This window comes from Euleptes europaea, chromosome 19, assembly GCF_029931775.1.
Source record: "Euleptes europaea isolate rEulEur1 chromosome 19, rEulEur1.hap1, whole genome shotgun sequence".
In the NCBI taxonomy this organism is placed as follows: Eukaryota; Metazoa; Chordata; class Lepidosauria; order Squamata; family Sphaerodactylidae; genus Euleptes; species Euleptes europaea.
Window position 1 is genome coordinate 3,882,540 of NC_079330.1, and position 27,038 is coordinate 3,909,577.

General features: G+C 47.2%; 1 protein-coding gene across 4 annotated transcripts in view; it reads left to right on the forward strand.

Moving 5' to 3' along the window:
• CLSTN1 (calsyntenin 1) overlaps window positions 1–27,038 on the forward strand; it is a 54,981-nt gene that overhangs the window by 19,783 nt on the left and 8,160 nt on the right. Inside the window, exons 3-12 of one of the 4 annotated variants that reach the window (XM_056865626.1) lie at window positions 6,421–6,450; window positions 8,062–8,257; window positions 12,735–12,943; window positions 14,012–14,161; window positions 14,270–14,455; window positions 15,376–15,624; window positions 17,776–17,897; window positions 18,964–19,126; window positions 23,144–23,194; window positions 26,836–26,993. In XM_056865626.1, the coding sequence (XP_056721604.1) occupies window positions 6,421–6,450; window positions 8,062–8,257; window positions 12,735–12,943; window positions 14,012–14,161; window positions 14,270–14,455; window positions 15,376–15,624; window positions 17,776–17,897; window positions 18,964–19,126; window positions 23,144–23,194; window positions 26,836–26,993 (1,514 nt within the window). The remainder of the gene's footprint in view (window positions 1–6,420; window positions 6,451–8,061; window positions 8,258–12,734; window positions 12,944–14,011; window positions 14,162–14,269; window positions 14,456–15,375; window positions 15,625–17,775; window positions 17,898–18,963; window positions 19,127–23,143; window positions 23,195–26,835; window positions 26,994–27,038) is intronic. The other 3 variants (XM_056865628.1, XM_056865627.1, XM_056865629.1) reach the window with 3 other exon arrangements.

Below are 27,038 nucleotides of genomic sequence, written 5' to 3' on the forward strand. Positions count from 1 at the left end.
GTGGAGTTTTGTGCTTGTTACTTGAGATTAAAGAGTTCGGAGACCCTCCATACCTTAGTGCTAGAGCACATAATTTGTGTGCGGAAGGTCCCAGGCTTGATCCCTGGCATCTCCAGTTAAAAGATTCCTCGGTACCGCTAGGGAACAAAGCTGCTGCCAGGCAGAGTGAAGCCAAAGCAGTATGATCTTGGAAGAGAGTGCACACACATACACACGTGAAGCTGCCTTATACCATCAGTCCATCAAGGTCAGTATTGCCTACTCAGACTGGCAGTGGCTCTCCCGTTTCTCAAGTTGAAGTCTTTCGTATAATGTACAGCCTGATGCCTAAGTGGAGATGCCAGGGATTGAACCTGGGACTTTCTGCATGCCAAGGAGAGACTCTTCCACTGTGCCACAGCCTCTCTCCGAAGGAGGGGTTGAATCATAGAGTTGGAAAGGACCACCAGGTTCATCTAGTCCAACCCCCTGCACAATGCAGGAAATTCACAACTACCACCCCCACCCCCAGTGACCCCTACTCCATGCCCAGAAGGTGGCCAAGATGCCCTCCCTCACATCATCTGCCTATGATCATAGAATCAGCATTTCTGACAGATGGCCATCTAGCCTCTTCTTTAAAACCTCCAGGGAAGGAGAGCTCACCACTGAGGAACCACTCTAACTGCTAGAAAATTCTTCCTAATGTCTAGACGGACATTCTTGATAATGTCTAGACGGACTTTTCAAGGTCAAGAAGACACTTCAAGGAGCACAGCAGGATACTATGAAGCAAACTGAGATTTAACAGTCTGAAGGGAGCCATAGGATTGCCTTGCAGCCTGTCTGGAGCATGTGTGCATGCTTTGCTGTTTGAGCAAGTATTAAGTACTTTCTGTGCAGGCGAGGTTTCTTGTCCCATATATTAACTTCAGCTTGTGAGTCTTTGTGGATGCGTTGAGTTTGCATTTTTCGAGATGGCGCTGGCACACAGGGTCTGGACCCTCCCGCAGCATCCCCAGGCAGCGGGGGTTTCTCTCTTGAAAGCCAAGCGTTCTGCCAGTCTCCTTCCGAGGGTTTGTGTTCCGGTGAATGACTGCCGATTCCAGGGCCTCCTCACTGAGCTGCCAGTCCTTGTTTGCAAAAGGCAGGGGGATGCTGTTGCCATTCTGACTACGGCCAGGGAATGCCTAACGTGGAGCTTGGTCGTGCGAGAGTTTTAAGGGCTGGGCCAGGAGGAACGAAAGGCTATGCTGGAGTCAGCGGTCCAAGAGGGGCGCGGGTCACGTCTGATCCAGTTAGTTCACAGAAACAGGCACGTTCCTGTAAGTAGGTTTGCTGGCTAATTGGAGCAGTGGAGTCTGATCTGGAGAACCGGGTTTGATTCCCCACTCCCCCACATGAGCGGCGGAGGCTAATCTGGTGAACCGGGTGGTTTCCCCACTCCACACGAAGCCTGCTGGGTGACCTTGGGCAAGTCACAGCTCTGTTAGAGCTCTCTCAGCCTCACCTACCTCACAGGGTGTCTGTTATGGGGAGGGGAAGGGAAGGTAACTGTAAGCCGGTTTGATTCTCCTTTAAGTGGTAGAGAAAGTTGGCATATAAAAACCAACTCTTCGTCGTCTTCATCATCTTCTTCGTCTTCGTCTTCTAATTATCGTCTCACAATGTGGACCGCTGGTTGAAAGAAGAGAACAAAAAAAGCACATCATTCATACAGCACATAAGAAAAGCACATCATTCGCACACCTCTGTGTTGCCCTGACCTGGGTGGCCCAGGCTAGCCCAATCTCATTAGATCTTGGAAACTAAGCAGGGTTGGACATGGCTAGTATTTGGATGGGAGACCTCCAAGAATACCAGGGTCATGACACAGAGGCAGGCAATGGCAAGCCACATCTGAACGTCTCTTGCCTTGAAAACCCTATGGGGTCACCATAAGTCGGCTGTGACCTGACACCGCTTTCCACCGCCACCACGTCTGCGGTAATATTTCATAGCAAGTGCGAGCAGGTGGGTCTCCGTGGCTTCAGATTTGGTATTCCTACTGTCCTTTGTCTGCAAGTTCTCTCCCATCTGTGGCTGGGGCCTGGAGCATGGAAAGGACAGCTGGAACAAAACCCTTCTCTGAAGACCAGGCAGCCCTGTATGCTCAGAAAGCAAGATTGAGCCATCCCTGGCACGGGATGAGAGAAGCCAGTGCCAGGCCTCCTTCTGCCGCTCTGGAATCTGTGCAGTGATTTTCAATGTGCATTGATGAGGGTTCCACAATCAGTGGATTAAATAACAGCTAATCCCCCCCCAAAGGTCACCTTACCTTGTGCTACCAGTCTTCCCCTTCACTCAGTGGAGTGTGTTCTAAAGCGTGCCCTTGGTTCCCATGGACTGACCTTCCACAGGTCTAGCTAAAGCCCTGTGTGGGTGGAGAGCGTGCCCCAGAATCCTCAACGACATGAAAAAGGGGAAGAATTCCCTGGAGATAAAGCACCAGGTCATTACTGACCCATGGGGTGACATCACATCCCGACGTTTACCAAAGCTTCTCGGTTACCTGGAGGTTTGCATCCCCAGTTAAAGGGACCAGGCAAGTAGGTGATGTGAAAGACTTCTGCCTCAGACCCTGGAGAGCAGCTGCCGGTCTGAGTAGGCGATACTGACTTCAATGGACCAAGGGTCTGATTCAGTATAAGGCAGCATTCATGTGTTCACCTCTTGCAACAAATAGGTTTTAGTTGGAGGGCTTCAAAATCTCTGCGTGGCAGGCAAAGGGGGTCAGGGAGGGACCATCTGGTCCCATCGGTGAATTGGAATCGTGCCCGTCGTGACCCAACTGCCGTTCGTTCGTAGTGTCTGACGGTTGCCTTGGTTGTTTTCACTTCAGAGTCGTGAGGCTGTTGTCGTCCTGCATTATCATTATATTTTTGGTAAATGTTTTTTTATATATATTGAAACCCTCATCCCTGTGAAACAACAAAGAGAAACGGATATTTGCCATCCAGAATAAACTTCTGGTGCCGCAGACCTTTTTTCGAGCAGCAGTTCAGTGCTCCTGCGGATGCCTTTGGAGTGGCGGGGTGTATTACTGGGTGGATGAGTTGTGCCAGCGAGATGCCAAGAAATGTGACGCTTGAATTGCCTTCTGGCTAAGGTTGGCATTGATGCCGTAGTTTTGAGCCCAGCTCCAGGGACCAAGAACTGAACAGTCGCTCTCTCTCCCTCTTTCTGATTTTTTTTAGCAAGCCGAGACTACCGCCACATTAACACACTTTCCCTTTCCCTCTCTCCCCTCTTTCTGTACCCTTTGTTGGGCTTTCTGCCGCCTCGCCCTGGCCAGCTGTATCCTTTGCTAGCACCGCAGAGTTGTTGTTTAAGTCGCTCCCGTGGCGTCAGCCCAAGTGGCGGGCGGCCTGGCATTTTCAGGAGCATTCCTGATTCAGCCGGTGGGGGGAAGCTGGCGGGCTTCCACTCGCAGAGGTGGCCACAAAGCCAGGCTGCTTGTGCTTGCTCAGCCGATAGCCCTCGCGCTCCCTGACGTGTGGCCCTGGTTGTCATGTCCAGCAAGGCAACAACTTGCTCGTGTCCGTGACCTTGGCGTGGGTGGACCTTGGCCCTGAACGGGAAGGGAACCGAGGTCGGAGTGGCGCCCGTTGCTTCCCTGGCATGCCTTTCTGCATTCCTCAGTATTCATTCTAAAAGAGAAAACATATAGGTGTTTCTTTTCAGCGTTTCCCCAACTTTTCCAGTGTTTCCATCAGAAAAATTGGGGTGGGGAAGCTTGGGGGAAACCTTTCCTCTGAATGTTCCAAGTTATTCTCCAGGCCCTCAGATCTCTAGTATCCAGTGAGGATCCAGTTTCCTCAAGAAGCAGTGTTTTCCCTTTTCCTAGAATCATAGAGTAGGGCCATAGAGGCCATCTAGTCCAACCCCCTGCTCAATGCAGGATCAGCCTAGAGCATCCCTGACAAGTGCTTGTCCATCCTCTGCTTAAAGACTGCCAGTGAGGGGTGCTCACCACCTCCCTAGGTAGCTGATTCCACCATCGAACAACTCTTACCGTAAAACTTTTCCTCCCTAATATCCACCTGGTACCTTTCTGCCCACAATTTAAACTCATTATTGCGAGACCTATCCTCTGCTGCCAACAGCAACAGCTCCCCGCCCTCCTATAGGTGACAGCCCTTCAAATACTGAAAGGGAGCAATCATGTCCTCCCTCAACCTCCTCTTCTCCAGACTAAACGTTCCCAAGTCCCTCGGCCTTTACTCGTAGTGAGAAATTTATTTGTAGGTGCCCATAGGCCTTCACAAAACATCATCCACAAAGTAATACAATATTAAAAAAAGACATGTACAACAAAATAAAATCTAGTAGGGTTAACATAGATACGAAGCACCAAAAACAACATCATTTGTGGGATTCTGCTCTAGAGATAACTATCTTGGCTCTTATTTTCCTTGCTGCCAGAGCAAACAATGATGTTCTATGAGAAATATACTTATTGGAGTCAGACAGCAAGAATATGATTTTCTCCTTTTCTGAGTGGAGGTTTGTACCCACTAGTAGCCCATCCGGAAACTTAGTCCTGGGCTGTGCATAGAGTGAGCAATGGAGTAAGTAATGGGGTAAATCCTCTTGTACACAGGTATTGCAGATACACAAGCGTTGATCCTTGGGGATTTGTTTGTACCGCCCAACTAAAACAGCCGTTGGCATGGTTTCAAAGCGTAGAGCAGAAAACGCTGCTCTAAGGTTATAATTTGAAATCTTAGCTAGATGCTGGGCTCTAAGGTGGTCACTTTTAAGTAATTTGAACCATGGTGCAGACTGTGCCTTCTGAATTGACGCCCTGTCAAATAGGGCATCACACCTAAAGACCCAGTCTCTTAATTGTGTATTCGCTGCTGGAAGTCTTAGAAGGTCATCGGGGATGGAGTACTGGGTTAATAGTTTGTTTATAAAACCTGATCGTGCTGGGTCCCTTGAGAGCATAATATCAAAGGACAGTTTGCTAAATGAGTTTGATCTGTCCACTCTATACTTTTTAAATAGTTTTAGAACCTCAAGATAGATGCGGGCCCTAAGAGATGGTAAGCCTGTTTCAGCTCTCACCAGAGCGGTTGGAGTACCCTTAGGAAGGACCAGGATACGCCTCAGGAATGAATGTTGAATTGTTTCTATATTTGCAATATTGTCCTCTTTCCATCCCCAAACTTCTGCTCCATATAGGAATTGAGCAATGACCTTACTCTTAAATAATTTTATGGCTGGCTGTATGAGGTGACCTCCCCTAGTGTAATAAAACCTCAGGATGGAGCCCGTGATCCTCGTTGCAGAGGACTTTAAAGATGCCAGATGGTAATTTCAGTTTAGGTTCTCTCTGAATGTTAGGCCAAGATATTTAAAGGAGCTGCTCTGCTGCCTTTCTTTGTAGGGCTTGGTCTCCAGGCCCCTGATCCCCCTCGTCCCTCTCCTCTGCACCCGCTCCATTCTGTCAACATCCTTTTTGAAGTGAGGTCTCCAGAACTGCACACAATCCTAAACCTGTTCTCCACCGTTAACCCTCATTTAGCAGCCACAGCCTTTGCAAGTTGTCTTCTGGGTTGATTTGGTCTTAGCAGATCCTACCGAAGAGCCAGTGGTAAAGAAATGTACAGGGGTTGCCAGTTTAATAAAACACACAGCTGCCTTTCTGAGAGAAGAGATTTTGAGCTTGGCGCTTTTAAAAAATAAGAATCCAGTTATAAATACTCCTAAATACTCTTGAGAGAGACCCTCACGAGAGGGTGTCAGCTTTGTAGCTAGAGATCCGCTGATTAAAAGGTTGCTATTATGCACCATAGATATATTTCTTTTTCCATTACGCTGAAAAGTGATCACAGGCCCACACTTGTTCAGCGTTAAATAGCTTTGGTGTAGAACTAGTTTGAACTTTTCAGGACGATTCAGCTATCTTGTATTGTTCAGACAAATATATAAGGTTGGATCCAAGGATTCCCTTCCACTGTGGTGGAGAGGAAGCCTTCCTCGGACAAAGGGAGGACTCTTCATTTTGTAGAAGGGAAGGCAGTGGAAAAAGCAAGTTAGAAGAAACTGGACTGATTCAATGGAATAGATTCAGTTGATATTAAAATTGTTTTATCTACAGTATCTTGTGAATGGAACGATTATAAATGGAAAACGTGTAAATTTAAGATGGGAGTTGGCATTGTCCGTGACCCTTTAGAAGCAGGGGAGAATCCCCCCTAAATAAGCTGAAAATCAAGTTCCATTGCATTCATAGTAACCAATGACTGGATTCTAATTCTTGAAAAAGAAATGTTGAAAGGTTTTTTTCTGTGTAATATCTGAATCTTTTGACCTTTCATTATTTTTTTCCCCTTATTTGCTCCCTCTTCAGTCTCTCCTGTATTACTGACTCGGGTTTATCTTTTCTCCCTTTAGAGAGTTTTGAGGTGACAGTCACCAAAGAAGGTGATAAAGGGTTCTTTCTATCCCTTTTATGAATATTAACCTACTAACTTTGGTTATGAAAATGGGGAATCAGCACTTAAACAGAAGATCCTGTCATGCTCTTTGACCCCATTTTATTCTCCCAATATTCTCTCCTCCCCCCTCAAAATATATATAAATATATATTGGTTTTAAGATGTTATGTAACCGACCCTTGGCTAGAAATATCTGTAAATCAGACATCCATTTGAACTGTGCAGATATTAATATTTAAGCTGTATAGCAAGAAGAGACTCTTCTGCATTTTCTCGGACAGTTTGTTTTGCAGGGCATATTTTGTTTGCATTTTGGTAATAGTCCATTTACCCTCAAGCGCATATGGAAGCCTTGAATTTATTTCACGTAGAGCAACAATTTGCAGCTTAACTTGCGTGTCATCTCGGACACTGTTGAATATGAAGTTCTGTGGCCTGCCTCAGCTGCGTAATGTTCCTAAACCGCTCTGAGCCCGGCCTTCGGGTTGGGGAGAGCGGGGTAGAAATGTAATAAAATCACAGCTGCAGGAAGCCCCCCCCCCCCCGTGGACTCTAATACCCCCTTTTGCCACTCCTCTGTGTCCCTTTTTGGAAGCGAGTGTGCGTTTCCATCTTCAGACGTCCCCTGGTGCTAATATTTGTGCTTTGCTTGCTCCAGTTTTGAAACTGGTCGTGGTTTGTGCCCCCCCAAAAAAAGGAAGAGGGGAGGGATTGCTGGCAGGCAGAAGCGCACAAGGCAACCGTCTCCTAACAGTGGTTGGGAGACGAAAAATGTTCTAGATACACTGGGCCTATTTTCTCCTTCGGGTATGTTAGGTTACCTGCTGACCAGGTGAAACGCCCCACTGTTGAAATGGATGCCTGAGAAGTTGGTATTTCTACCTTTTCCATTCAGTAGTTTATTTTGATTCCCCTGACTCTGGGGTGTTTTTGTTTGTTTTTTTGGTTTGGTTTGGATCGTTTGTTTTTCTCAAAGTCAGGTCCATTGCACAGGAAGACTTTGTTCTTTGGCTTCATTGACAGAATTTTTGTTAAGTACAGTGCTGAATCTTCTATATTCCCCCCCCCCTTTTAAGCTTCCTTTCACCTCTTCTCAACTTTGTAACTGTGCATTTTTAACTTTCTGGCTTTGGTCAAAACTCAACCAGCTGCCCCTAGCCATTTCCCAGCAGCTTGGCATAGAAGATACTCCCGGCGGTCTTGGCTGTTAATGTTCTTCTAAGATCTCTACTTTCCCCCCCTAGAGTTTGTCTCAAGTACTCCTGTGAAATGCCTGTCTACATCTTTCTCTTTTCGTATTCCCGCATGACTGGATGCAAAGTAAACCAGTTGCTTGGAAAGCAGATGTATGCTTTATTTGTTTTTTGTTTATTTTTAAACTACCAGCTCCCAGATCTCACCCATCTTTAAAAGCACAGTGTCTCTTGCTTTTGTCCACAGACCCTCACAAAACCCTTGGCTGCAAAAAAATAAAAATAAATGTTAAGTGATATTTGTCTTGGTTTTTTTATTTTTAAAAGCAGACATGGCACACAAAACATGCCCGTACCCGTCTGTTCCTTGGAAGTGCTAATCAAAGTCGCTTTGAATCTCGTAGGTGAGATTTGCGGATTTAAAATCCACGGGCAAAATGTCCCCTTTGAAGCCATGGTGGTGGATAAGTCCACCGGCGAGGGCATGATACAATCCAAAGAGAAACTCGACTGCGAGCTGCAGAAGGACTACACGTTTACCATCCAAGCCTACGACTGTGGGAAAGGACCAGATGGCGCCAACGCGAAAAAATCCCACAAGTAAGTAGTCTGTGGGTGGGCGGAGGGGAGGGGGAGACGGGATGGAGCGTTCTGGAGGCGGTGTGGTTTCTCCATTTGGAATGAATGAAAGCCAGATGCAGGCCCACGGTGGCTGTGTGAGGGGTGGTCGTGCCAAAAAGCAAGGAGACCTTAAGATTCCTCCGGTCCTATTCTAAAGTAGTCAATCTATGCACCAAAAAAAACACCCCAAAACGAATTTAACTCATTTGGATCTTTTTAAACTATTCGTTTTTTTAAAAATGTCCTGTCAGTGACGTGGGGTGGACAACGTCCCAGAAGAATTTCCAAGGCTGTGCTTTCTGTGGAAAATTGTCTGCCTGTGTATGTAAACACAGTCTCTTTACCTCTAGTTGTCAGGGCTGTCGGTCTGCAAGTCAATCATGTGAAATGGTCTAAATGTGGGATACGAAGCATGAACAATCTCCACTGTTTGTATAGGGTTCAGGCTTGTACGTGATTCATTTGCCTTTTTGCTAATGGTTTAAATTTCAGCCGGAAATTTTTCCCGATTCAAATTTTCCCAGAAAACCTGCATCACTGAATCAAATCCAATATAATGCCTGACATAACTGCGCCTGGTTAAATTCTGGTGGCATGGTTGCACCTCCAGAATTTGCAATGTAGACTCTCCCCCTTCCTTTGGGAAAGGGGGCATCACAGTTGTGGCACTGAGTCCAATCGCATAACCTTCGTGGGCAGTTAACAAAGCCCTCTCAGAGAGGCGCGGCGCACCGCAAGCAGCCGGCTGGTTGTCCCGCTGAGGCTCAATAGTGCCGAAGAGAATCCAACCCAAAGGGCATCCATGCATGGCCTAGGGTGGGAGGAACATTCCCTGGTTGCCTAATTTGGAGCGAGATAAAGCTATCATCTTTTCTGTAGTAGTCTTTGAACATCAGTTCGGCCAAGTGATCCCCTTCTGGAGCTGCCTTTGTGGTTCTTGGGGGAGAGGGGAATTGGGATGCCATAAAAGAAAAATGACAAGGTTCAAGCCAGTCAATCAATCAATCATATTTATTACGGTCATGAACCATCAAATAAAACAAAATACTACAAAATATATCAGTGGTTCCCAAAGTTTTTGGGCCACTGCCCCCTTGGTTCCACAAACTCAACCCCAGCGCCCCCTACCTTATCCTATAAAATGCATTATTCAAAATAGGGGGTTTGCATGACTCACTAAAGAAGATAATAGCAATAAAATTTCAAAACAATAACAGTTAATTGCACATCTATTCAAAATAAAATTAAAACTTTTTAGTTGAAATTTATTCAACCAAACTGATGAACTTGACCCAGTGGTACCAGCTCTTCAAAGTCGGGGGGGGGGGATTCTGATAGTTCCCACCAAATTTACCAGCATGGTGCCATAGCTCGATAGTTGAAGGGGCCCACCTCTAGTGCCCCCTGCTGCCCTCTTGCCTCTTAGTGCCCCCCTAGGTAATCCCACCGCCCCCCAGGGGGTGGTACTGCCCACTTTGGGAACCACTGAAATATATGGTAAAACACAAATATTCAGGATAAAACAAAAATTCAAATATTTAAAAGGAACACAGACATTACTGGAAAAATCTATACACAGACATTCATAGGGTTAATACCAAATAACAATCTATAAATTCCAAACAGTATTAATCCCATAGTTCCATAGCTATTGGATGGATTTGGTCCCCAGATCTGTCTTATTTTTATTGCTAGCCCAGCAAATCTAGCAGCTCCAATTGTTAAGACCTCACTTGTGTCTGACAGCAGTAATTTAAGGTGTTGTTTCCTTGAAAGCTCTGGGACATTCTACAAGGTTCAAGCCAAGTCCGTATTGTGGTGGAACAGCGCTGGGCAGGGCTGAGCCCCTTACAGCCATAAGCTCCTTCTGCCCAGTGCTCTGTCTTAACGCACCAGAAGAACCAGACTAATTGCGAACGCTTTGATAGCTTTAGCACCTCGGCAGCGATGCATTAGGGGGGGAGGGGGCTGTCAAGTAATGTCGTCATTTGTAACTAGTTCAGAAGCACTAAGTGGACTCGGTGATCAATAACAGTGGTTAGACAGGTAGGGAAGGAAACAAAGAGATGCTGCTGAAAGCCTTTTGCAGTTCCTCGGGGCGGGGGGAGGCAAGAGGCCCATAGGAGACCTTCTGCTAGGAGCACTGGGCAGGGTTAGGCTCCTGCTTTCCCAGCTGGGAAGCGCTCTGTTGATGGAAGCTGCTGTCTGAGCCCGGGGAAAAGAGAGCTGGATTCAAGTCTAGTAGCGCCATAGAGACCAATGAGATTTTTTTGGGTATGAGCTTTCGAGATTCAAAGCTTCCTTTGTCAAGAAACAGATGACCATCTGGACATTAGGAAGAATTTTCAAACAGAGCGGTTCCTCAGTGGAACAGGCTTCCTCGGGAGGTGGTAAGCGCTCCTTCCCTGGAGGTTTTTAAGCAGAGGCTAGATGGCCATCTGTCAGCAACGCTGATTCTATGACCTTAAGCAGTTGATGAGAGGGAGGGCACCTGGGCCATCTTCTGGGCACGGAGTAGGGGTCACTGGGGGTGTGGGGGGGGAGGTAGTTGTGAATTTCCTGCATTGTGCAGGGGGTTAGACTAGATGACCCTGGTGGTCCCTTCCAACTCTGATTCTATGATTTTATAATGATGGTCATACGGCAACACCTAGGGCCAAACTAAATGCTTTCTTTTTTAAAAAGAGTTGAGTGCGCACAGAGTGGCAAAAACAGCCCGGGGGTGAATTTTGAATGGAGGAATAGGTGCATGTGTCGAAATAAGTTCCACCCAGTGCTGTGACCCCAATCCATCCATTTCCTCCCCCACACACACTTCCCCAGAAGCTGCACATTGGCAGTTGAGTCCGTAGGTTCCTGGTGTTGTCTGGCCCCAATGCTGTCTATTTGATGGAAACAAAATGTGTGCATTCAACGAAAATGGAAATGTGTTTAAGGGATGTGAAATATGTAGCTGATCCCCCTCCCTTGGCGGAATGCTGACTCAGGAAAATCAAGGATGTTACCAGAAGCGAAACCAGTGTGCAGATTAAATCGATGCTCCAGAAGGACAAATGAGTTTTGTTTCCGGACAGTGTCTGCATTTCAGATACTTGACCGGACATTGATTCTTATGCTGGCCTTGTTTACTAATCTGAAAAGGACATTTCCCCCCCAATAACCTTCAAGTACAAGTAGAAGGCATCGGCAGTCCCAGATTTCCTCATAAACGTTTCTGGCAAACGTGAAACAGCGTAGGTGTTTGGCAAACTGTCCCTTCTTTTTTTCCCCTTTCTATCTACTGACCTTTATTTCTTCCCTGTCTCCAGGGAATAAGAAGAATTGTGTGTGTGTGTCTCGATTCAAATCTTGGGTAGTAATCAAGTCTTCCTTAACTCTGAATGAGCCAATAACCGATCCTAATTTAAGCTCTCATAGTTCAGTGTTTTAGTAAGATGTGATTTGTAAAAGGCAACAGACTGCACATATGAAGCTTACAAACCAAGGTTGGCTTTGGCCAGAGAGCAAACAGTTCTTCCTCCCTGTCGGTCCTGTTGCTCTCTATCTCTGTTTGGTTGTGAGCTGGATTTCCCCCAGCCCTGGCGTGGCTGGCCCGATCTTGGCAGATATTGGAAGCTAAGCAGGGTTGGCCCTGGTTAATACTTGGACGGGAGACCCCCCCAAGGAAGTCACACGAACACATGAAGCTGCCTTATACCTTGGCCATCTTCTGGGCATGGAGTATGGGTCACTGGGGGTGTGGTGGGGATAGTTTGGGATTTCCTGCATTGTGCAGGGGGTTGGACTAGATAACCCTGGTGGTCCCTTCCAACTCTGTGATTCCATACTGAATCAGACCCTTGGTCCATCAAAGTCAGTATTGTCTACTCAGAACAGCAGCAGCTCTCCAGGGTCTCTGGTAGAGGTCTTTCACATCAGCTGCTTGCCTAGTTCCTTTCATTGGAGGTGCCAAGGATTGAACCTGGGACCTCCTGCATGCCAAGCAGATGCTCTCCAAACTGAGCCACAGCCCCTCCCCATCCAGGGTTGCTATGCAAAGGCAGGCAATGGCAAACCGCCTCTGTTCTTTTTCTGGTCTTGAAAACCCAAGGAGTTGCCATAAGTCGGCTGTGACTTGATGGCATTTTACGCGTAATACTACAAGTAGAACTATTGCTCTGACCTGGATGTCCCAGGCTAGCCCGATCTCATCAGATCTCAGAAGCTAAACAGGATTGCCCTGGTTAGTACTTGGATGGGAGACCACCAGGGGAAGTCCAGGGTTGCTATGCAGAGGCAGGCAATGGCGAACCACCTCTGTTCACCTCTGCCCTGACCTGGTAGAGAAAGTCGGCATATAAAAACCAACTCCTCTTCTTCTTTCCTTCGGTGCTCACACTAAGAGGGTCTGTAAAAAAACTTGCAATGTCCCTTTTCAACTCGTCCGAATGTTAGTGAGAGCCTCTTCTGCTTCCAGAGCGACCGTGCACATCCAGGTGAACGACGTGAACGAGTACGCGCCCGTGTTTAAGGAGAAGTCCTACAAGGCGACAGTGATAGAAGGAAAGAGGTACGACAGCATCCTGAGGGTGGAAGCCGTGGACGCCGACTGCTCCCCCCAGTTCAGCCAGATCTGCCGCTATGAAATTGTGACTCCGGACATTCCCTTTGCAGTCGACAAGGATGGTAAGGGGGGGGCAGGCATTCAGGCTTGTTCTGTGTCCCTGGAACGGTGGTCCCGTGCTGCACATGCATTTAAAGCTAGTCCCTTTTTTCATTGTGGCCGTACGGTACAACAAGAAGGACTCCACTTTATTCTCTTTCTTCATTGCTTGACTTTTTTGGGGGTGTTGCCTACAAAAATAAGAGGGTTTCACTGTGCTTTTGAGAGCCCTGATTATGTTCACTTATGGAGGTTCTCCTTAAAAGACCAGACTTGTAAGGGTAGATAAGCACCCTTGAATGACACATTGCCAGTCACCATTGTATTTCAGCCGAAACAAGGACAATGGCAGGGTGTGTTATGAAGTTTCATGGACTTTTCAGTTCACTTGGGTTGTTGTGCTCCACTGGGCTTTGGCCACGTTCTTGGGAGAAGCAGCGGTGCCCCCTAGAACATGCTGCAGAATCCTCTTTCACATGCAGGGCTCTGACTTGGGAGTTTTTGTTAATTAAAACTTCTATATCTTGCCTTTCCTTGCAGTTTAGGGCAGCTCTGCAGGAGATGTCGGTGCAGGATGCGTTCCCTGGAGTAGAAAACATAGCCCTGGGTCACTGGGCAACTTTTAGCTTTTTTTTCAGGCGTTTGGTTGGCTGGGTTGGGCAAAGCCCAACCTGTAAACCGTGGAGTACCATGGCCCATCAGGGTAAATATCTGGTTAGGTGGACCAGTAGTCTGACTCTGTATCAGGCAGGTTCACTGGCTGGGAGGTCAAGTGCCTGCTTTGTATCCAGATGGGTTCATTTCCTGGGATTTGTTAGATCTTGAGTAACAGGTGTGGCGAAAAACCTATCTCTGCCTGAAGCTTTGAAGAGCGGCTAGCCTTCCATCCTTCCGAGGTCAGTAAAATGAGCACCCAGCTTGCTGGGGGTAAAGTGTAGACGACTGGGGAAGGCGATGGCAAACCACCCCGTAAACAAAGTCTGCCTAGTAAATATCGGGATGTGACATCACCCCATGGGTCAGTAATGACCCGGTGCTTGCACAGGGGACTACCTTTACCTTTTTGTTAATGGCTGAAATGGCTATTTCAGGTTACATTAAGAACACAGAGAAACTGAATTACGGCAAGGAGCACCAGTATAAGCTCACCGTGACTGCCTACGACTGTGGGAAGAAGCGAGCGGCGGAGGATGTGCTGGTGAAGATCAGCATTAAGCCTACGTGCAGGCCCGGCTGGCAAGGTCAGTTCGGGGGCCCCCCCTTGTTGCCGGCCGTCCTGCCAGGCTGTCTTTAAATGCCTGTCTGGTGGTGCAGGCATGCCTGATGGTCCTCTTTCTTCCTGAGCTCAGGCTGGAGCAAGCGAATGGAATACGAACCCGGGACGGGCTCCCTGGCCCTCTTCCCCAACATCCACCTGGAGACGTGTGATGAGCCCATCACTTCCGTCCAAGCGACGATCGAGCTGGAGACGAACCACATCGGGAAAGGTTGCGACCGAGATACCTACTCTGAGAAATCCCTTCACAGGCTGTGTGGTAAGATAACGCTTAGCTGGCCTGGGAAAAATCACAGGGTGCAGTAGGTTTTTTTTTTTTTAATAAACTCACAAATAACAATAACAACATAACATTTACATAACACCTACCAAACATTATATTAATCATTATGTGCCTTACAGATAATATCTACCATCACTAAAAGCTATTTGTGCCTATATGAGAATACATATTCGTTAAACTTATTTAAACTTCTTAAGTGACTTTTCTAAGCAATTTTAGGCTGGTAACGTTTGCCTTATATTACATGTTTCTTTGCCATCTATTCTTAATGTTAGTTGATTAATCTTAGGTATTAGTTTATTAGGTTAGGGTGCAGTAGTTTTGTTGCTCTTGTGAATCCTTAATCTCTCACCCCCTCGCCACAATTGTGAAGAGTTGTTGAAAGGGAAGGGACAAAGGAAAAGATGCGGTGTGGGGGGAGGATTTCTTGACGCGGGGTTGTAAGAAATTGATAGGCAAACCTTTCGTTTAACTTGCACAAGACTCCCTCCCCCCCAAATATTTGAAGAGCGTCTTCGGTTCTGGTATTAGCTGTATGGACCAAAAGGTTTCTGCTGGGAGACAGCTCACCAATCGCCACCCAGGTTGCAAAATATTGTGCCGTAGCAGTGAAGCTACATCACCTCAATGTTCCCTAATCTGTGGAAGTGTAAAATTGGGTGATTCCTAATTTTGTTGGCCTTGGTTTTAAACATATACTCTGTATGGTCAGTTTCAGTTTTACCTGGAATATTAGCCGCAATTTTTAAAATTAATTTGGTATTAGCTGTTTGTGGAAGGGGCCGTGGCTCAGTGGCAGAGCGTCTGCTTAGCATGCAGAAGGTCCCAGGTTCAGTCCCCGGCATCTCCAGGTAAAAAGATCAGGTAGTAGGTTAATGATGATCCTTTAATTACAGGCGCTTCCTCCGGCACGGCTGAACTGCTCCCCCCTCCAAGTAACACTGCCAACTGGACGGTAGGCCTTCCGACAGACAACGGCCATGACAGCGACCAAGTCTTTGAGTTCAACGGCACGCAAGCTGTGAAGGTTCCAGACAACGTTGTTACAGTCAATATGAAAGAGCCCTTTGTGATCTCTGTCTGGATGAGACATGGACCTGGGTCAAGGGAAAAGGAGACCATCCTCTGCAATTCGGACAAGACAGGTTCGGAAAATCTCACTGTGATGGGCAAATGGGCAGCATCTGGTAGTTTTTAGTCTAACAAAACACCTCTTGCTCTTGACTGATCTGCTGTGATGCCATAGAATGTTCACAAACATTCTTTTTTTAAAAAAACTTTTTGTTTTCATTTTACATAAAATATAGTTTTATATTTCTCAAACATAAAAGCTTCTCTTATAGCAAAATGATTTATCAGCCACTGTTCCTCCATACAATGATTTTTAGTCAGTTTTTCTTGTTAGTTCCAGCCTGTTGTGACAGATGGGGTGTTCCTACTTTGGCACTGTTCTGTTGGCTATCATCGTTGCAATACGATTCCTTGGTATCCTTGTCAAGAGAACTGAGTGCACAAAAGTCTTGATTTGATTCCAGGAGAGCATATTTCTCCACCACCACCCCGGTGTGAATAGCTTTCTCTGTGAACAGCCCTGCTCTGTGAATGCTTCAAACAGGAATTTTTAAAAGATTGTATCAATGCACAGGAAATGTGATAACGTGGATTCCATAATTGTACCTTAAACAGAGCCAAAGAATTGTCTCTTTGTTCATGCAGAGAATGAAACGGTAATTTTGATTGATTAAAAAAAACCCCTCTATAGTCCCCTCTTACATTTTTATCCATCCTTCCTCCAAAGAACTCTGGGCGGAGTACACATTTCCCCTTCAGTTGTACCTTTGCAGTGGTCCTGTGTAATAGGTCAGGCTGAGAGAAGGAGATATGTCCGAGATTCTCTAGCAAATGAGGATTTGAACCTGCGTCTCCCAGATTCAAATCCAGCACTTTGATCACACTGGGTCTCTAAGAAGACAAAAGGTGAAATCTGAAGCTTCACAAAGTGGTTTGTTGAACTGGGAACAAAACCAGGAAAATACCGGTCCTGTTCGCTAGCAGCTAGCCCTGATCAAATGTGCCAATCTAATAGCCAAGAATACTTTTTGAGATGTGCTGTGCCAGCGTGGTGTAGTGGTTAAGAGCGGTGGTTTGGAGCGGTGGAGTCTGATGTGGAGAACCGGGTTTGATTCCCCACTCCTCCACATGAGCGGTGGAGGCTAATCTGGTGAACTGGATTTGTTTCCCCACTCCTCCACACGAAGTCAGCTGGGTGACCTTGGGCAAGTCACATTCTCTCAGCCCCACCCACCTCACAGGGTGTCTGTTGAGGGGAGGGGAAGGGAATGTGATTGTAAGCCAGTTTGAGTCTCCCTTAAGTGGTAGAGAAAGTCGCCCTATAAAAACCAACTCTTCTCCTTCTTCTTTGTGAGAATCGGAGTTAGGCCAACTAAAATCCCCCCTTAATTAAAAAGATAGAGCTGCTGGAATGCTGGAAGTTATTAGATTGGAAAGGAGCAAGGAAGTGAGAAGCACCCATCTTTAGATGTGGCTCATCAAGAGCTCCACCTCAAAGAATGTACTTTCTCAGCCACCAGATGTTAATTTGCAAGAGCTTGCTTATTCTGATTGCAGTACCATAAACACGAAGTTCCCTTCCCCCCCCCAAAAAAGTGGGGTATTAAGGGGAAAAAAAATAGTTCTCTGAATGGATCTGACATGCTGTAGACTTCAAGCTGAACACCAGCGCTTGAGGAACAAGCTGGAATCTCTGCAGCTTGTAGAACAAGTTTGGGGAGCCCTTCCCTCTCGGCACATGGAACTGTGGGATCCCCCCTGCATTTGTCAGGGCGACTGTTTGACCGAAATCCCTTCTGCAGGAAAGGGGTCTTGATCTAAATTGGGCACCTCAAGCTCAGCCACGAGACCAGCAAAGCCGACCTTGGCTCAGTCTTTTCCATTGCTGCTTTGATTCCTTTCTGTATCCCTTCCGGGCAAGATTTGAATGAACAACTGCATGACAAAGGGAAATTTCTCTGATGGGCTGAAACACCAGTTCTGGGTTGTCACACTGGATTACCACACTATGACGACAGCGTGGGTGCCCTAATGGGAGACAGCACATGGCTTTAGCTTCTGCATTTTGCGGTAGACCAATGTGGCGGTCTTCTTTTTGCTCGTTTGTTGTTTCCTTCTCCATGTAAAGATTAATGCAGTAGCTAGCTAACAACCATTTAAAAAACATGACTTGGAAATGGAGAGAGGCGGAAGAAATGGTAATGGATCTCCTCTCCCTCATGCAGACATGAACCGGCACCACTATTCTCTGTACGTGCACAACTGCCGACTCGTCTTCCTCTTCCGTCAAGATCCTTCCGAGGGGCAAAGCTATAAGCCGGCGGAATTCCACTGGAAACTGAACCAGGTAGTTAAAAAGGAGGCCAGTTTTACGACCCGTGAAATTCCTATCCTGACTGTTTTATTTCCAACTAGGACACTCAGGGCAGCTAAATAAAAACAGGGTGAGTCAGACTGAGCCAACCGAAGACTCTTTTGCTCTCATATCTGGAGCCCAGTGGCAGAGAACCTGGTTTTCATTAACACAGAAGGCCCTGAGTTCATTCTGGCACATCCAGTTAAAGGATCTTGGGTGGCAGGTGTTAGGGAATAACCACTCTCTGCCCAGGACCTTTGAGAGATGCTGCCAGTCAGAGGAGGCAGCATTGACTTAAACAGACCCATCAGTCAATCTTTATTGTTACAGTCTAAGGCCAGCGAACATACAAATTACAATCAGTAGTTGTAAAAAGAAATAGAAAAAAAACGCTGTATATTTATTTATTTACATTTCTACCCCACTCTCCCCAACTCGAAGGTCAGTCTCAGAGCAACTTACACAATCTAAAATAGAATAAAACAATAACCCATTAAAATATAATTAAAAATACAATTTAAAATAGCCCAATAATTCCCCTCAATGGCACCAAAAGTAGCAATCTGCAGGTGGCAGATGAATCTAACCCACCCCCTAAGGTGGTATAGAAGGGGTGGTGCTCAGCAGCAGGGAAAGGGGGGGGGAAGGACTAGGGAGACCAGTACTTATAACACGAATCGTCGCTAGCCTCAACCATAAGCCCGGCAGAATGGCTCCATCTTGCAGGCCCTGCGGAATTCCTGAAGGTCCTTTATTCCTGAAGGTATAAAATCTAAAAACCCTGATTGAATAAATAGGCAAGGATAGCTACCGTATATAATTATCATAAGCAAGTTATGTGAGCCTCAGCTACGATATACCTTAGTACCGTGAACGTAAGGCCATTGATCTACCTCCTTGCTTGTGAGAGCGTTTCTCCCTTTAATAGCTGAGTAGCAGAATTTTGCCATTGCCTGGGATATGGGCAACCACTGATCCTGCTCCGTAGAAGGCAGTTTTATGTATTCACATGCCAAGTTTCTGGATGCTGACAGGATCTGCTGTTGTTGTTCCCCAGGTGTGTGACAAGGAATGGCATCATTATGTCCTCAACGTGGAACTTCCCACAGTGACGCTCTACGTCGACGGCGTCTCCTTCGATCCCTTCCCAGTGACGGAAGATTACCCACTGCACCCCTCCAAAATAGAGTCCCAGTTGGTGGTTGGAGCGTGCTGGCAAGGTAATGCCAACTTGTTCAGTCTCTGTTGGGCAGTCTGTAGTCCGTGGTCACGGAAGGCTGGAGGTTGGCGGCCCACAAGCCTTTTGAATCATAGAATCATAGAGTTGGTACCCCAGGGTCATCTAGTCCAACCCCCTGCACAATGCAGGAAATTCACAAGTACCTCCCCCTCCACAACCTCACTGACCCCTACTCCATGCCCAGAAGATGGCCTAAAAATTTTCCCTTGTAAGAAAGGGCCACAAGAGCCAAACAGTGATACAACCTTTCCTGCCTTCCCTCTCGTGATCTGCCCAAGTACACTTGGCTTATGGGCCCTGTTCACTGGGGCCTATGCCAGGCTCAATGAAAAGAGATGAGGCGCAAGCAGGAATGAATTACGCACTGTCAACCTCTGCCTACTTTGTGGGGAAGCACTGACCTGGATGACCCAGGCTGGCCTGCTCTGGGAATCTGGGTCAGCCCTGGTTAGCACTCGGATGGGAGACCCCCAAGGAAGTCCATAGTTGCTACATTGAGGCAGGCAATGGCAAAGCACCTCTGAGCATCTCTTGCCTTGAAGACCCTACGGGGTCAAGTCGGCTGCACTTTATGCACAATAGTACTATTGCCCTGACCTCAGTGGCTCTCATTGGCCCAGCCTAGCCTAATCTTGTGAGATCTCAGAAGCTAAGCAGGGTCAGCCCTGGCTAGTACTTGGATGGGAGACCTCTAAGGTAGCCCAGGCAATGGCAAACCACCTCTTATTTGTCTCTTCCCTTGAGAACCTCATGGGATCACCGTAAGTCGGCTGCAACATGATGGCACATGCGTGCTTTGGAAGCACCAGCGACAGTGTCTCCCCCCCCCCCTAAATAAATCTTGTCTGCAGTTATGGCAAAGCCAGCAAAATAAATCACATCCTTGGAAATGAAGACGTTTGTATTTTCAAACTGGGTTGCAAGCCAGAACTTCCTCAGGAGGAACAAGCTTCCTCGGGAGGTGGTGAGCTCTCCTTCCCTGGAGATTTTAAAGAAGAGGCTAGATGGCCATCTGTCAGCAATGCTGATTCTATCATGAGAGGGAGGGCACATTGGCCATCTTCTGGGCATGGAGTAGGAGTCACTGGGGGTGTGGGGGGGTAGTTGTGAATTTCCTGCATTGTTCAGGGGGTTGGACCAGATGATCGTGGTGGTCCCTTCCTACTCTACGATTCTGTGAACTCTCACAGAGCTGAGGCTGCCAGTCGATGTGCGCCTGGGCACACGTCAGCCTTGACGTAAATCTGCCTGGGATTGGGCCCTGTTGTTTCTCTCTCGTTAGTCAGGCTTCTCATTTTGAGATATTTGCCAGAGCGCTTCTCCAGTGTCCACGGTATTTTTTGCCTAGTGGACTGTGCTCCTTTATAGCTATAAAAAGAAACGCGGCTGCAGTGGTCGGCTTTAACATGCAGAGCAGGTTTGAACAGCCGTTCCCCGGAGACTGCCTGGTGCTGAGTCATAAGACTCCAACGCCGCTGACGTTTTTCTTGTCAGCATCTTCAGAAAACGGAACTCGGGATTCATCTGAGGATGCAAAAAGGCACGTAGGTTACCAACACTTTCCGCACGCCACCTCTCGCTCTCTTTCCACTTCTCAGCACACCTTTTGGAGGTTTGCCGACTGGGCCTGCAAGGAAAGCTCTGGCTTCATCTCCCGCCCAGTGAGGCGCCATGTTTTTATGTGTTTATGTTCTGTAAGGCTCCGCCGTAGTCTTTGGCTGCAACTTGCAGAATATTAAAAACTCTTAACAAGTGTAAAACCGTGACCCTTACAAATAAATGGGAAGACAGGAGCAAGGAAGACAGGGGATTGTGCATGGAAGATAAGCACAACTGTGTGATGGGGAGCTGGGCTTTGCAGGCCCCTTTCCGCAATCTCCAGTTTTAAAAATGGATCTCAAGTGGCCGGGATAGGAAAGATTGGTTGGAGAACCTCGAGCTGCTGGCTCGAGGAAGTAGCATGATTCTGGTATTCAAGCTTTGAACAGCTTTGTTTGGAGATAAACGGTCACTCTCTTCTCCAGCAGCCCAAACCCCAATCCTCAAAAAGTTCTGCGAAGCTTAAAGAGAGTAGGCAGGGGGAAAGGTGGAGGTAGCAATCCAGCTGGCTGCCCTGGAACCCTGAAGGGTTGCCCCAGACAAAAATTCTCTCTGCCGTCTGCTGGCAGCCCCTGTCCCAGGCTCCCGAAGGGGTTTGCGGGAGCTGATGGTTGTCAGTGTGTGTGCAGGAGGGGCCACTCAGAGCAGACCGCGTCCTGTATCTCTTGCATGAGGAGCGGAGTTATCCTGCTGGCCTTTCCTCTTTGCCAAGAGAAGCCGTCATGGCCTCTTCTTCCTCTGCTTGGCCTGTTGGTTGACATCAGGGTCTGCATTTCTGATAATCCTAGTTTTCTTTGGGGGGGGTCCTCAGTGATGACAGACAAGCTTCCCCAAAAGACCCCCTTGTAAGTAATGTGCAGCTGTCAGTGAGTGAGCCTAGAAGAAGAGTTGGTTTTTATACCCCGCTTTTCTCTACCTTTAAGGAGTCTCAAAGCGGCTTACAATCACCTTCCCTCCCCCCAACAGGCACCTTGTGAGGTAGGGGGACAGAGAGTTCTGGGAGAACTGTGACTAGGCCAAGGTCACCCAGCAGGCTTCATGTGTAGGGGTAGGGAAACCAACCCAGTTCACCAAATTAGAGTCCCCCGCTCACGTGGAGGAATGGGGAATCAAACCCAGTTCTCCAGAGCAGAGTCCGCTACTCTTAACCACTACACCATGCTGGAGCGTGTCCTTCTGTGTTCCAGCCCGCACTTTTTCTCTCCATGTCTGCACGCTCTCAGATGTGCCCCGGAACCTTCTTTCCACCTGTCTGTTTCACCTTTTTATCCCTGAAGCTCAGGGTGAGGCTGAGAAAGAGCATTCATCCCAGGGTCACCCTCTGGGCCTCGAGGCTGAGTGGGGATTTGAACCCAGGTTGTGACGGGCTTTGTCCGACACTCTGACCAGGACACCGCCTCGGCTCTTGGAGTGCAGTAGCCGGCCTGCAGCAGTTCCTCTGCAGATGAGTCATTGTGAAAAGATGATACCATACGGCCCTTGTACAAATCTATGGTGAGACCACACTTGGAATACTGTGTACAGTTCTGGTCACCACACCTAAAAAAGGATATTGCAGAGCTTGAAAAGGTGCAGAAAAGAGCAACCAAAATGATCAGGGGACTAGAGGAACTGCCCGATGAGAAGCGGTTAAAACTCTTAGGGCTGTTTAGCTTGGAAAGAAGGCGGTTAAGGGGAGACATGATAGAGGTCTATAAAATTATGCATGGTTTGGAGAGAGTGGACAGGGAGAAGTTTTTCTCTCATAATACTAGAATGTGGGGTCATCTGCTGAAGCTGGAGGGTGAGGGATTCAAAACTGATAAAAGGAAGTATTTCTTCACACAATGCATAGTTGAACTGTGGAACTCCCTGCCCCAGAATGTGGTGGTGGCTACCAACTTGGAAGGCTTTAAGAGGGGAGTGGACATGTTCATGGAGGAGAAGGCTATCCATGGCTACTAGTCAAAATGGAGACTAGTCATGATGCATACCTATTCTCTCCATGATCAGAGGAGCATGCCAAAGATATTAGGTGCTGTGGAACACAGGCAGGATGGTGCTGCTGCAGCCGTCTTGTTTGGGGGCTTCCTAGAGGCACCTGGTTGGCCACTGTGGGAACACTGCTGGACTTGCTGGACCTTGGTCTGATCCAGCAGGGCTTTTCTTATGTTCCCGGAAGTCTTCTGTGAACTGTGCATGTGTGTGTGAAAGAGAGAGAGGTCGGGGGCGCCGACTCCTCTTTTTGAAATGAGCTGTTGTCAGAGCGTGGGTTCTACCGAATTGGGCAGGGGAGTGTTGTTGCCAGGTGAGCATATTGTCCAAGCCAGGTGTGATTTGCCAGATCAGCCGACAAGTCCTAACCACCTGGTACCTTGTTTCTTCTTTCTCTCTGTTTCTTTGTCTCGCTGCTCTGCAGAATATACAGAAAATGAGAATGACACAGAAAAAGCGACTGAGACACCTTCAGGTTGCCGGTGTTCCTCTTAACTTGTTTTTCTTTCTTTTTTTCACTTCTTAGCCGAGACGTTGCTTCATCTCACTCATAGCATGGAATGCCAGCATCCGTTACGGCCATTGAAATCAACATAATTCATTGCTGGGCTTTTGTTCTTTTCCCCCCGTTGTGCTGCTTGTATCTGATGTGTTCACCTCCCCTCCCCCCCTTTGGTTCTTAACACCCGAACGCTGTTCCTACAGATTTGCAAGCAGTTGACTTTATATTGAAATGATGGAGAGTCTGAGATGTATTTTTACTGCAAAAATCTATAGCTTTTTCCCTCTCTCTCTCAACCCATTGCTGCATGCATTACCCAGAGGAGGGGAGACACTGCAGACTGTTGCAATTCCCCAGGGGCAGTTAACCCCTGTCCCCTGAACCAACTGGCCAGTGGGGAGAGCTGTCACTTTCTTAAACCAAGTAGTTTCAGAGGGTAGCCGTGTTGGTCTACCATAGAACAGGTAGATTCAAGTCCAGTAGCACCTTCTTAGAAGAGTGACTAGCCCAAGGTTACCCAGCGTAGGAGTGGGGAAACCAACCCAGTTACCAGATTAGAGTCCGCCGCTCATGTGGAGGAGTGGGGAATCAAACCCGGTTCTCCAAAGCAGAGTCCACCAACAGCTTTTTTGGGGGTAGAAGCTTTCAAGAGCTAAAGCTCCCTTGGTCAGATATCTGTTGACGCTTATACCCCAAAACTCTTGTTGGTCTCCACTAAATGCGAATCTAGCTCTTAAACCAAGTAAAAATGGAGGATAGCATTGAGAGTTATGGAGAGGACGCTTTGGAATGACATGCTCGTTTGTATCTCTGGGTGGCTGCTTGCATAATGCTTACCACTTGTAAAAGGGTTTCAGGGCGTTAAACTCCTTGCATCTATTTATCTTGCTGTAATTTTAACAACAACCATGCAAGGTAGATCAGTATTATTATTCCCATAATGCAGAGTGGGGGTTGTGGCTGAAATACTGAAGCTCGGCTTGAGGTCATCTGGTGCGTTCAGGCCAGAAGTAAGATTTGAACCAGCAACTTCCCGGTTCGCTTAGCAACTGCGCTTTCCCCTGGGCTCATGTGCTTTCATGACATCTCACATTCCTAGTTATTGCTCACCGGGCTTTGAGACTTCTTTTTTTTTTTATGCCTACTCCCATTTATTTTAAATTGTACATTTGAAAATCGCTAATACTCTAGAGAGCTTTGCCAGAGCAGGAAAATACCCTCTAATTATTCATCACTCGAGCAATGAAATTTAAAACTGTCTTAGAAAAAAATATTGTTAAATGGTACAGCTTTGCTCTTCTGCTGGAGCTGTGGCCCCGTTGTAAAGAAATCTTAATTGATTTAATCATAGGAGTCTTAACCTACTGATTAGAGCTGCACATATTTGCATATGAATAAAGGCAGTCTTTCTGCCGGGGTGGGGGGAGCATAAATAGATCATGCAAGCCCATGTGAGAAGAGGCATGAGTCAGAAGGGGTGGGGGAATGCCTCTTCTGAGAAGGTATATTCCATGCCTGGTTTTTTTTTTTTTTTAAGAACTAGTGAAAAATGAAACTGAATTTTTAAAATCTATTTACTTAATTGGAGACATCTTCTCAATTCCTTGGAGGGTTTGTAACGGTTTAATATAACTAAACACCTGCAACCAAGAAATCAGAAGGAGATTGAGACTAGGAAGGGCAGCCATGAAGGAGCTAGAAAAGATCCTTAAGTGTAAGGATGTGTCACTGGCAACCAAGATCAAGTTACTTCATGCCATAGTATTACCTATTACTATGTATGGATGTGTAAGCTGGACAATGAAGAAAGCTCACAGAAGAGGGGAGGGACCTCAACAATGTATAATGCCACATAGTCCACCCTTGAAAGCAGCCATTTTCTCCAGGGGAACTGATTTTGGTCATCTGGAGATGAGTGGTAATAGCAGGTGATCTCCAGGTGCCACCTGGAGGTTGGCAACCCTACACCTAAAGTATCCCTGTCAAATAAACATCCAATCTCCACTTAAACACCACCAAGGAGGGAGAACCCACAGCATCCCTACCACTCAGGTGCCCTTACTGTTAAAAGGTTTTCTTAATATCCAGCTGATATCTCCCCACCCATACTTTAAACCCATTATCACGATTCCTGTCCTCCACTGCCAGCTGAAATGGCACCCTGCCCTCCTCTAAATGACAGTCTGCAAATACTTTAAAAGAGTGATCCTATCCCCCCTTCAACCTCCTCCAGGCTGAACATTTCCACCAGCCCTGTAAAATAAACCTGCATCTGTGTGGGCGGGGATGGGGGGCAGATTTGAGGATGGCAGCCAGATTCCAGATGGGGATATCTGTGGCTCAAAGCACAGGCTCTTAGCTCAGGGACAAACTGGAGGCGTTTTGGTGCATCTAGTAGATCTAGGATGCTGGTTCTTGCCCTGATCCTTCAAGCCGCTTTTTGAGTTCCTGGGGGGGGGGGGGGTTTCACTTAAGGCAGGTTAGTTAATGCCTTAATTGTGGCCAGTGGGGGCCAAAGCTACCCAAGCAGAGTCCTTTACTGGGGAGCATGGTCAGCTTTCAAAGCTACTGGTCGTGCATCAGATAAAGGCTGCCACTCTGCCTTAATTGTGAAGAGAACCTGCGGATGCATCTTGTGTGTTCAAATTTATAAAGCATCAGTGGCGCATGGGGGAATTCCAACAAGGGGAAGAATAGACCGTGTGTCTGATGAGCCCCCCCAGTTTTAGTGTGTACGTGGCTTTAGATCTCTCATGGATTGTCAGCTAAATTCTGGTAGCTGCCAAGTGGAGTGGGGTCTCATTTCTGGGCTCTTAACAAGGGGAAACAGGGAAGAGGGAGCAGCAAATGTTCTGAGACTTGAGTTTTTGGGCTCTCCACCTGCACTGAAAACGAGTGTCTTTTCTGCCAAAAACAGCAGCCGTTAAATGCTGTGTGTTTCTCAAACCAGTACCTTAAATAGCTTTTCTCTGGGTTTCATTCCAGGAGTTCCTCACGCTGTTCACAGAGCTTATTTGGGTAGACAGGTTTCACCATTAACACATTTTTAGCAGGCAAGAACAATCCGCTACTTAAAACGATATTATAAGTCTCGAGATTGTTCTCGTCTGTGTGTCTAATTAACATTGAAATGGGGTTTTCTTTTTGTTCACATCGTCATCCATAATCCATCCCACCCCGCTTCATTTTCGTGGCATCAAAGTTAAGGTTTGCCCTGATTTGTTCTGCTGTACGTGTGTGGTGTGAAACTCCTCTGAGTTGATGAGAGGTGGCATTTTTCAGTATGCCCGTTCTGGATCATAGCCTTGGCATCTCAAGCTGGTGACGATGCCACTCAAGGGGTGAGATTCCCCTTTGGTAATGGATGGAGCCGTTAATTACCATGGCTGAGCAGGGTCCTTCCATTTCCCTCCTTCGCTCAAGGGCCGCATTGCATGACCGAGCTTCTTTTTAAGTTCTCTTCCCCCAGTTGTGCTTGAGCGTAACAGCAAGGTTAACACAAGAATGGACACTTGCTAATCTGCATGCCAGTGTAATGAGAACCACGAGCAGAGTTGTCCCACCAAAGAAATTTGATCGCACTCACCCTGTCTGTCTTCCCTTGCTCGATAAAGGTGGCGAGCACCGCATGGCCCAGTTCTTCCGGGGCAACCTGGCAGGCTTGATGATCCGCTCTGGTAAACTGGAGAACAAAAAGGTGATCGACTGTCTCTACACCTGCAAAGAGGGGCTGGATTTGCAGATGGCTGAGGGCAACAGTAAAAGCATGAAGGTAAGCTGGCCCTGGGATGCGGAATGGTATGGATCTCGTCGGATC